Below are 12,137 nucleotides of genomic sequence, written 5' to 3'. Positions count from 1 at the left end.
CCACAAATTTCCACTGTAATGGCAATCCCTCCTATGCCCTAAGAATAAAAATACATTAAATCCCTCTGGATTTGCATTATTTGCCTACTTCTACACTCTCAGCCTTGATATGTCGGTTTAACCATATGATGAGCTGTCCCTGCAGCAAGCTGTCTTAATACACCACAGGCACAGTTGAGCTTGCCTGAAAAGGTGAAGGTGGCAAGCCATCCTAGCACAGAGCTCCATGCCTTTAGAAATGCTTGCCCTGAAGTAGATGCATTTACACAGCATTGTATCTCAAGCTACTGATTCCCAAACCCTGTGGAAAGGGCTGATTTTGCTGTGAAGAGAGGTGGACAGTTTTCTTCATATCCCAGCCATTGCAAGCTCTCTCACTCTGCCTCACCATCAGCAGGAATACTAGGGTCTGGGGAAAGTGACTTAACCTTTTCTTTCTCCCTTTTTAAAATAATTGATTAATTAATTTTTGTGGGGGGAGGTAATTAGGTTTATCTATTTTTATTTATTTATTTAATGGAGGTATTTAATTGAACCCAGGACCTCGTGCATGCTAAGCAGTCACGCTACCACTGAGCTATACCCTTCTCCCTCTCCCTTAACTTTTTTTTTTTTTTGGTTTGGTTTGTTTTAGGAGGGTAATTAGGTTTATTTACTTATTTATTTTTTCTTTAATGGAGGTACTGGGGATTGAACCCAGGACCTCATGCATGCTAAGCACGTGCTCTACCACTGAGCTATATCCTCCCCACTACCTTAACTCTTCATAGATCTAATATCCAGGGCTTGAATATTAGTTTGGGAAATGTTTTGATGTTTATTCTCTGACACAAGAGTCCATAGGTTACTTCAGTCATTCAAGTGATTGTTTGAGAATTTAACCAACCAACTATAGGACTAATTCTCAGCATGACAGCAATATTTTTGAAGTATTTTAGAAATAACTGATGTTCAATTTGGAAATAGCTGACAATGCAACGTGATCATGGAATGTGGGTTGCAATAGACAAGTAAAGACCAAACTGATACAGTGACATTTGAGCCAAATTTTGATGGAGACGAAGGAGGGAACCATGCCAATATTTGGAAAAGAGCTTTCCAGTTAAAGAGAACAGCAAATGCAAGGGTCCTGAGACAGAGGGAGCATGCTTGGCAAACTCAGGGCACAGCAAAAAGGCAATTTGATTGGAACAGAGTGAGTAAGGGGGAGAGTGAGAATAGGTGGGTCCCCGCTCCCCAAGGAGTAGGAAGGGTGGCTGGTGGGCCTGACAAGCTATGCTGGGAAAAACCCAGTCTTTCCCTGGTGTTTATCTCCTTTCCTACTAACACACAACACTTCACTTCTGACACCTCTGGTCACCAAATGTGTGGGATTTTTGCCCCCCATCAAGAATTTTTCTGAGACACCAGCTGAGTGCCCCACCGTTTAACTCAGTTCTGACATATCTACCTGCAGTCAGTGGCTCAGTCCCACAAGACTGCTCCCCTACGTCAGAGCCAGTCACAGGTCGGGTGGTCACCAGGGCTCTGACCAATCGGCTGTAAATCAGAGGTTCCCACAAGTCCCTTCTCAGGTTTGATTAATTTGCTGGAGTGGCTCCCAGAACTCAGGGAAGCACTCACCTTTACCTGCTTATTGACGGATATGATAAAGGATGCAAGTAAACAGCCAGATGAAGAGACACATAGGGCGAGGTCTGGGAGGGTCCAGAGCACCAGGGCTTCTGTCCCTGTGGATTTGGGGTGCACCCCCCTTCCAGTCTGTGGATGTGTTCACCCACCTGGAAGCTCTCCAAACCTCATGCTACTGGGATTTTAGAGGCTTCCTCATGTGGTCAATTATTAACTCCATTTCCAGCCCCTCTACCCTCTCCAGAGGAATTGGGGGCAGGGAGGTGGCAGAAGCAGGGCTGAAAATTTCAAGCTCCTAATTATGGCTTGGTCTTTCTGGTGAACTGTCCCTATCTGGGGGTCATCCAGGAGATCACCTAGTAGAATAAAATATACTCCGAGTTCTCCTATCACTTAGGGATTTACAAGCATTTAGGAGCCCTGGGTCAGGGACAGGGTCAAAGACCAAATATTAGAATAAGAGATGCTCCTAGTGCTCTTACCACTTAGGAAATTACAAAGGTTTTAGGAGCTTCTTGCCAGGCCAGTAAATATACTTCCTCTTATCTTACCTAGGCTGTGCAAGTACTTTGGCTTTTCCCAAGAGAAGTGAAGAACCACTGGAGGGTTTTGAACAGAACAGAGACATGATCGGATAAATGTTGGAGAAGGATCACTGTGTTCTGTGTTGTGAATAGACACTATGGAGGCAAGTTGGTTGATTGCAATAACCCAGGTGAGACACAAAGAGGGCCTGACACAGGGTGAGGGTAGCAGAGTGATAAGGAATACTTGAATTCTGGGTATATTTAGAAGGTGGAGCCAAGAGGGTTTCCTGAGTGATTAGATGTGGGTTGTGGGAGCAAGAGAGGAACCCACGTTGACTTGCCTTCCCAGAGACTGCTCGTATTAATGTGCAGGGGAAACTTTCTATTGCCCTTCACCTAAGTAACCTGACAGAGCCATCTCTCTGCTAGTCTCCTGTAAAACACTCTGGCTGATGCACATTTGATTTTCATGACCCACAGGCTACACTCGGGAATATCCCTCCATCACAACCTGTAACTCCATCCCCATTAATCGAGTTGTATGTTTATCTGGAATGGTTGACTCCTTTCCAACACTGTGTGTTCTGATTGTACTTAAAATAATAGATTAATTAAATATAGTGTGAAATAATGGAACATGAGTTTGAAGTCAGAATTGAAGGCTTTGGAAAGTATAAAGTTGAGTCTTAAAAATTTACTGAGTGTGAGACCATTGTAAAAATATAGGGGGGAAAATTTAAATCCAGAATGATCATGTTCTCAGATTACTTGCCAAATATTTTTAAGTTCTTCCTCTAAAGAAATCAGAGCTAGACATCATACTCCCATGGGTGTGGTTTACGCAAGAAAAATAACGCTGGCCAACCAGCGGACACGTGCTTAAGAGGAGCCTTCCAGCAGAGACTGACAATGGATGCGTATAATAGACATTCACAGAATATAGTGGATTCTCTGTTCTATCCAGATTTTCTGCCCCTAATAAATTGATAAACTGCTTGTTCAGGTCACGTTGAAAACGACAATTTTCACTGCATTTTATTGATAATTTACATACCCTAAAAATGTTCATGTGGACAACAAATGCTTTTCCTTGAACCATATTCCATTTCTCCATTCTGGTGCCTATGAGGGAGCCCGACTAGTTTCTGGGTTTTGGTTTTTAATGTGTTTGGTGAAAAATGAACTCACTTTGACTTAAAAACCACCTTTAAAATTAGACTGAAAGTGGTAAGAATATACAGCTCGAGGGCCCATAATCAATCACAAAGCACGTGCAGACTTTAAAAACTATAGGCCTGTCACTAAGTCGTCCAGTCTTCTGGGTGCAACAAAATACTATTAAAAAGTTTCTTATTATCATTCGTTTGTAATCACAGAAAAATAGAGGAGGCTGCAGAAATATCCTTTGGCTCCCAGAGGGCGCAAGGCAGAAAGAAGTCAGAGCTGGAGTCTGGTTCCTCCACATGGTGGCGCTACCTCCTCACCAGGGCTGCCAAAAAGACGGAAAAGCGGTCTCATCCGCTTCAGAGGGCATTCGCTATGGGATTCTAGTAGACCAAGGACTGAATACATGTGACTCTACCCCGCGTTTCTGAAGTTTAGTACATTTTCAAAAATTGCAGAAGCCTTCTGCCTTACCTACAGAAATGGAGTGTGCATGTGAGAGTATTTGAATTCGAGTATTAGTACTACAATGAGAGAATGAGAATAAGTTTGAGAGAGTATTAGTGTGTATGTGTGTGTATATGTGTGTGTGTGTGTGTGTGTGTGCATGTGCGTGTGTGCACATGACAGTGTGTGACAGTATGTGAGTAGGAAGGAGCCCACAGTGCTCTGGCTTTAATTCTTTGAAGAAACCTAAGCATACTGTTTAAAGCACGTGAGCGTGGCTAAATTATGCTTCAGATTCAGTCCTGCATGTTCTGCCAAAGGCTAAAGCTGCAGATTTTCCCTCCAGATGGGAAACAAAATCTAAGCACAACCCCTCTTTACTTTCCCTAGATATTTCAGCGACATTTTACTTCTCTAGAATTTTACCAATTGGGCAGGAATTTTTATGGAAGAGTTTCAAACAATACTAATAGCACAACATCCACTATCAAGAATCTCACACATTCCATTGCTGCATGAATATCATTCATTTATTGACATTAACATTATGAACACATAATGGAAAAACGCTCCTCAAAAGAGGAAGGTGAATGTTGACCGTCAATAGGACAAAGCTATCTTCCAAAGATAGAGATGTGGGGAGTAGGTTCACAGTTGGGTGCATGAGTCCACGAGGACGGAGCTCACCTATGTATGTGTGTCCTTGGGGGCGAGGTGTTGGATGAGGAGGCTCAGGAACGCCTCCAGCTGCTTTCTTGACCTGTAGGCGATGAGTCCTCCCTTGTTGGCCCACTGATCCACCCCCGCAGCGCCCTCGTTTCCCACGTGGTACACCAACTGCGGCAAGTCGAGCCCCGCCTGGGGATGTCTTTCCAAGCACTCTTTTAAGTCCACCATGCCCCCACCCATGGCCCTGAGGATGGCGTGGGCAGCACAGGAGTCCCACTTGAACGTGGTATCTTCTGAGAAGATGTAAATGTCGACAAGGCCGAGGACAACACAGAGGCTCTTGTAACCAGCCCCAGCTGCCCGGAATATGCGCTCTCCACACACGCGCGCGAGCGCGGCCTTGATCGGCTCCTTTTCACTTGTGCTGATGACGGCTGAGAACGGGTGGGGGCTTTCTGCCCCCGAGCTGGGGTTTGCAGTCACCGGGCTCCGCGCTTCACGGCTGTTGCTTGCAGACACCGGAGACTGGAGTGAATGGATATTGGTCCCCATGTAAGAAAGGCCCCAGTAGCACTGTCCTTTCCACCTGCGGAGGAGAACATTTAGTTTGTGGCCGTAGGTTATCATGTTCGTTTTCACTGCTCATATGGCTTCTCCACTTGATATGAAAATCATAACAAAATTAGTCTCAAAGGCCCTGAAGCCTAGAAATAGACATCAAGTAGCTAATTCATTTCTAAAAGTTACTCCTACACACGTCGCTGCCCGTGTCATTGCAGATCAGGAATTCTTTCTGTTTTTCCTCATTATCTCAGCCATCTCAATAAATGCTAAAATATTTATGGGATTTCTGGCCTCCAGGAATACAGCAAAGTTTCTCTGTCACATTTGGCATTTAGAGTTTAGGAGGGGTACAGAGGGTGGGGAGCGGGGGAGGTGAGAGGCCAATAAATAATCTCTTTTCAATCTGCAGATCTTTCACAATCCTTATAAATTCTTCAATTGTTTACATCTTTTCATTCTCTAATTCACTAGCTCCACTTTGGCTTTAACACCAAAAAAGAGGGACTCATTACTTTTGGCAACAATAGCCCCTATCATTTCTCTGTGTCTGACTGACTATATATGCTGGGTAATTTATTTCCAGAGAAGGAAACTGAGGCTTAGCACATGTAAGCGTAAGGATGTAAATCAGTGGTAGAATCTGCATTCAAACCCAGGAAATCTCACTCCAGAATCTGTACCACTAACTACTTTGTCAACCATTTCTAGGCCATGATTATGTTGGCACCCAGCCTCACTTCTCTTTAACATCTTAACGACCCTGTAAAGATAATAGAAACATTTTCAGTGGGGAAGAAGGCAGGGGTAGAAGAAAAAATGTCAGGATTCCAGAGGTGTAGTTTCTGACTATTAAAGAACAAGTGATTCTTAGTTGCCTAAAGAAATTCGAAGCTCAATAAAAATATGTAGTTCTACGCAAGTGGAAAAAAAATTATCTATTTCAACAAAAAACTGAAACCACAGGAGAAAAGCAGCTTCCACTTGGATTCTGCCATGCCCTGGAGTCAACCAAAGCCTGGGGCCATGGATCAGAGCAACTAATAGCCTGGCCACCCTCTATGCTCTGCACAAGAGTCCATGGAAGGGGGAGGGGGGAGGAGGCAGGAAAGGAAGTGATGCTGGCAGAATTTACAGGGAGAGCACCCCATAGGCAGGTTCTAATCCTGGCCAGAACTACTCATCTTTTCATTAGATGATTTTCATTAGACATTTTGTTTTGAAACCCAGGATTGAAACTAAAAAGCACATTAATTCATACAATGCAGACTTCTAGTAGGAGTACCCCAATATATCGAGTCACGGGAATGTCACGTGGAGAGAGAATCCTGATGATAAGCAAGGCTGAGGCTGTAATGTCTGAAAGTCATGACAGACAGCAAGTGTTCCTCTTTTACCTGAGGGTGCCTAGGTCTTGTGATACAAAAGGCTGGTTGATGACGCCCATCAGGGGCACTCCTGTCTGTATGTCATAGACACCAATTAGAATAGTGACACACTGAAGTCCACTGGGGAAGACGCCTTGGTTGGATTTAATGTCAGCAGAACCTTTTATATACTGGTAAGTTGAATCTGGAAAATGAAACAAATTTGTCTGGTTTCAGGTCAGGATTATTTAGAAGACAGTGATGAATACATCTACAAACTCTGTCCTGTATCATTTCTCTCTTCAAATTTGGTAACTGCTATGGTGTTAATGTTTGTGTGCCCCCAAAATTCTAACCCCCAAAAGCTGATGACATTAGTAAGTGGGCCTTTAGGAGGTACTTACGTCCTGAGGGTGGAACCCTCATGCATGGAATTAGTACCTTAAAAAAAGAGGGTCCAGAGGGATCCTGAGTCCCTTCCACAAGGTGAGGACATGGTGAGAAGGAACCAGCTAGAACCAGGAAGAGGGCCCTCACCTAGCCATGCTGGCACCCTGATCGTGGACTTCCCAGCCTCTGGAACTGTGAGAAATAAATTTCTGTTGTTTATAAGCTACCTGATCATGGTATTTTCTTATAGTAGCCAAAGTGGTCTAAGATAGGAGCGATCAAGTCTTGCCTTTGAATGCCACTTACACTGAATAGTTACATGATCTCTTGCACTTCACTTTTAAGCTGCTTATGTTTCATTTGCCCAACTGTATGGAAACTCTTGGAGAGAGAGGACACGTCCATAGCTCCTATGGTAGCTAGCACAACACCTTGCAGATAACAAGCACTCAAATACCCATCACATGTCAGAATCATTGAAAAGCTAATGGCTCAGGAGAACTGGTGGGATTTCTTAGAGTTCTTACTAATCAGAGGACTAGTCCAAGGGGGACGGAAAACCTCCTTCCAGGAATCCATCAGGGGTGGAATTACCTTTTTGTTCTTTTGTTTGTCCCTCAAATTAAGAGGAAAGAGATAATGATGGTTGCACAAAAGGAAGAAGTTGATGGTGCTCCTAGGAAAAAGAAGCCAAGGAGCCAGGTTTCTTCTTAAAAGATAAACCTGCAGCAGCTGACTGCTAACATCCAGTGAGTTAATGCCCAATTAAGGATGTACCATCACATCCTGAATCAATTCAGGACGGGACCAAAAAACAAGGTTTCTGTCCCTTAACTGAGTCTGACTTACCTTCAAGTGGTATAAGAGTCTGGAAAAGATTCTTAGTTTCTATATATAATCCATTGGACGAACGTTCTCTAGTTTTGATGCTTACAGGCATTTCTATAATGTCGTATTAATGTGATGATAGGAAGGGGAGGGTGGGGGGAGTTTGCCTGCTCAGCATAATGATTGGCCCCAGTTGTTTTGGGTAGAAATGCCAGGCAGGGATTTCTCAAAATCCATACCTAGGGCATTATATTAATAGCATCACTGAGATAGGCCTATAATTTTAAAATAATGAGCTATAGATTAGAGTTCTGCCATAATCATGACAAAAAAAAAACACCGGGAGAGGTTTACATAGGATTCACAAGTTGACTGCTAAAGACACATTCAGCCATGTGTTGCTTGACAGGTACAGTGGTTTTGATTGTTTGCTTATTTAACTGAATTAGTAGCCAGTGGTTAAACTGAGATCTCATTTAAAAATCTAGATTTTGATCGTTTTTAAAAAATCTGAAGCTCTGGACTGTACTCCCATATGGCAACAATCTGCTGGGGCCTGATGCTCTTCGTGCTCAGTCATAGCTGCTATCACTTCGCTCTTCTCTCGTATTTAGCAGTCTGGCCCCTGAAGTCTTTCAAAGATGAGTTCATCAGCTTTGTTATATGTGTGTGTGTGTACACACACACATATGTTATAGGTATACGAGTTACAGATGCATGCATTATAGATATACAGATATATATGTTACAGATATAGATATAAGTATTATAGATGTGTGTCTCTAACACACATTTCAACTTTTCATTTATCATTTTAAAGCTTTAAAAATTTAAAAATTTCTAGGAGAGATAAAAATTGAAAGTATGGTTTATTTTTCCAACCCCCTGCCCTGCAGAGGAAAAAAAGGGTTACTAATAAAAGCAAATGAACAAAAGCAAACACTCTCCTCTACTTACCTATGGGATCCACCCAAATTCCCAAAATGTCCTGTGGAATGCTGATTTCTATTGAATCCAGAGCTGGGTCAGTAAAGATGACGTCCTGATGTACAACCTTGGCTAACGCTTCAGATGCCAGCTTGTTACCACTAAGGACTTTGTTGAGAAGATCTACTGTTTCTTCCTCTGTTGGACACAGTCTCATGATAATCTTTTCCCCTAGAGTAAAGACAGAATAAAACCCATTACATTTCAAGTTTCGGGGGAGAAAGAACAACAGAAGGATGGGAAGGGGTAAAAGCCGTGCACTCAGGTCAGGTGAGGGCAACATACCCATACCAGTGGTTCCCAACCCATTCACTGCCAGAATCACCCAGTGGGCTTCACAAAGTCACAGATGCCCAGTGGTCACTCATGCACCTAATGTGAACAGTGAGGCATGGATTCCAGGCATCAGAGGAACCTCTCCCCAGAAAAATGTCCACATGGGCACATGCATACAGTTTTGTATCCAGTTTAAAGGAGCTCAGGTACCAGTTAAGAAACTCCTGAACCTTAAGTCCTTGATAATTAATCTCATATTTTTTGCCTTTTTACTTTTAATATATGTAGGTCACCCTATTCATGTTAGAATACGTTATTGAAAAGAATGAAGTGTTTATCAGTACACAGAAGTGCTTCTACCTTCCTCTAGAATGCTTTTAACTAAAAATTGTTCATGCTCAGTAAAGTAATGTAAATATACTAATCTTTTTCCCCCCCTTTTTTTTTTTTGGCGGGGGAAGGTAGTTAATGGAGGAACTAGGGACTGAACCCAGGACCTCGTGCATGCTAAGCATGCACTCTGTCCCTAAGCTATACCCTCCCCGGAAGTATGTGCTAAAACCGTAGGACTCTAAATGACATCCATAGAGTAGCTCTCCTCTGTGAATCCACCGGGAATCAGGATGTAAGCAAAGCCGCTTCTGCAACTGAAGCCCCAAGTGACCAAGTGTAGGTGCTTTACCGTCACTTTAAACATGCTTCTTAGACCCTTGTTTAATCTGGTTTCCAGCTCCCCCAGAATGTGAGGAAAGAAGCTGGAAAAAACAGGCAAATTAATATGTCACAAAAAGTGACAGCAAAGCAGAATATAAGCTTTTAAAACTTATGAAAACATGGCACTTTGGGGCTTTTTAAGGTATGTGGACAAATACTCCTAGCTGATCTAGCCATTCCAAGGACTGGTAGCACCTGCATCATCAATGAGTCACCTGAGAGCTTGTTAAAGGCAGAACTTCAAGCCCCATCCCAGACCCACTGAGTTCTAACAAGCTCCCCAGGTGACTCATTGATCGTTAAAGTTTGGGAAGCACAGTGCAAATCTATTACAACAATGAGTCTGAAACAGCAAGAAACATTCCACTAAATTTAGTTTAATTCAAATTAAATCAGACTATTAAAGTTGGGAAATAATAATTTATAATAATAAATAATAATAATTTATAATAAACAAATAATAATAATTTGGCTAATCACTGCCACTTGGTAAGCACCTACACTAGGCTTAGTCATGGGATCATTCAAAGCAGCATATCCTGTCACATTACCACTTTGCTTAAAATTCTCCACTGAATTCCCAACACACTTAGAGAAAAACCCATACTCCTTCCTTTGAACTTCTACGGTTCCATCTCACCTGATCCACCAGCCCTTCTCCTTCACGGTTCTCTCCCCCTCCAACATGTTAAATGCATTCTCTCCTACAGTTGTCAGGCATATGTATGTAGAATGCCCTTTTGCCTCTATAATTCTAGGTAAATGAAATATTTAGATAGCTGTTCATGAAATAGTCAAACATAGGGTTTTAAGTGTAGGATTTCTTATGAGTTAGTCACAGGTTTTTTTTAACCTTAACTTTAAATGAGATTTCTCTTCCTTCATACTGAATGTTGTAGAACTAATTGCATCTTAATACACAGCCCATGAAGGAAACATTTTCCCAGAGTTAATCCAGAAATTACTTTTCTGTGTAAATATGCTTCTAGATGTTTAACTATTTGTCACAAGAACAATGTTTAAAGTTCACTGTTTTAATCTTCTACCATTAAACAAACAAAACCCCAGACAAACTAAAAACAGTTTGTTTCTCGAAGAAGATCAGCGATTTTGGTATTTTTCTTTCTACCACAAGGCAACATGGTGGTCCATCCAAAGAAGAATTTGGCCTACAGGAAAGTAGTTAAATAATATTTAAAACTGTACTAATAGGAACCTTTTAGGTAGTCCAACTCCCTTTCCAGAGTTTCTGAAACCAGAGAAGTGATGAGGCGATTTGCTCAGGGACAGGGCCTCCTTGACATTCTCAGCCAAGGTCTATGGACTCCTCAGGACCTCCACAAACGGGTTTACATGGACCTGAAACTGTCTGCACAATTATACAGATGTGCATCTTTCTGGGGGCATCTAGGACTCCATTAGATTCCCAAAGGGCCATGTAACTTTCCCAAAGGTTAAATCATACATTACTCAAATGCTACAGATTTAGTTTAGATTCTAGTTAGAACAATAAATGTGGACTTGCTAAGTAATTCTAAGACGTCACGTCTCCCTAACTTAAATGTCATGATATTCCGAGGTACTGAATGAAGCTTAACATTAAAATATGTTATTTACATGAAAGGCCTCCAAACATCCACTTATTTCATGATGTAGGTTGAAAATCAGAATACCATATGATAATTAAGTTATAAAAATACATTAAGATTCTTATACTTACCCAAATCATTAGTAAACTCATTGGATTCTTCTCCAAAAATTTTTTTTCCCAAGCCTGGAAACTGAATAATTCAGAGTATGACAAAAATACAAAACAATAAAAAAAAAAAGAACCCACATTCATGTTCAGTTCTGAACAGATTTCCATTTTAATTTCAAATTGAATAGCACAATTAGATCTGAAATTTAGAAATTTACAATTCCAGAAATCAACCCAAGGATAAAAAGTGAAGCCAGCTTGGTTCAGGACTTAGTTTTTTAATATTTTCCTGCTCCTTTGCCCCTCTAGAAAGTCCAAATCATGGTAGAAGGCTGGTTTCCTTATGTTCTGCTGAGTCTGCAGAAATACTTCTAAAAACTTCATCCTTCCAGTTAAGGGCCATAGAACTAGAATGTTTACAAAGGAGGTATTTTAACTATTGCTCTTAAACAGCACCCTAGTAGCTTATACAAGTTGATGTTACTGACCAAGTACCTAAAATTACTTGAGACCGGATAGAAGGGATCAGATGATAACACTAGATTCTGATATGAAATTCTATCCTCCCAAATCTAAAAGAAAAGTATTCATTATCACATAAAAGGCAATACAGTATCACAAAGAGTCCAAACTCTGAAGCCAGTTGGCCTGTGTTCGAAAACAGACCCTGCCATTCACTTTGCTGTGTAACCCTGGGCAAGTTACTTAACCTCTCTGTGCCTCCCTTTGCTTATTCATTACATTGAAATAATATTTCTTACCCCATAAAATTGTTAAATGTGAAGTTAATATACTTAAAGCCCTTAGAATAGTACCTGGCACATAGTAAGCATTTATAAGTGTCCGCTAATGTTATTGTTTGTTATGACTACTTAA

General features: G+C 41.5%; 1 protein-coding gene across 5 annotated transcripts in view; it reads right to left on the bottom strand.

Moving 5' to 3' along the window:
* Positions 1 to 4,278: 4,278 nt before the first annotated feature.
* Positions 4,279 to 12,137, bottom strand: part of INPP1 (inositol polyphosphate-1-phosphatase) — a 36,606-nt gene continuing 28,747 nt past the window's right edge. For all 5 annotated transcript variants that reach the window (XM_072961316.1, XM_072961317.1, XM_031678266.2 and 2 more), the window contains 4 exons: positions 11,283 to 11,343; positions 8,543 to 8,743; positions 6,398 to 6,572; positions 4,279 to 5,025 (listed from right to left, as the gene is read on the bottom strand). In XM_072961316.1, coding sequence (XP_072817417.1) covers positions 4,458 to 5,025; positions 6,398 to 6,572; positions 8,543 to 8,743; positions 11,283 to 11,343 — 1,005 coding nt within the window. In that variant the 3' untranslated portion in view covers positions 4,279 to 4,457. The remainder of the gene's footprint in view (positions 5,026 to 6,397; positions 6,573 to 8,542; positions 8,744 to 11,282; positions 11,344 to 12,137) is intronic.

This window comes from Vicugna pacos, chromosome 5 (genome assembly GCF_048564905.1).
Source record: "Vicugna pacos chromosome 5, VicPac4, whole genome shotgun sequence".
Taxonomy (NCBI): Eukaryota; Metazoa; Chordata; class Mammalia; order Artiodactyla; family Camelidae; genus Vicugna; species Vicugna pacos.
Note: the sequence above shows the minus strand (reverse complement) of the source record. Positions and strands in the feature narration are given on the sequence as shown.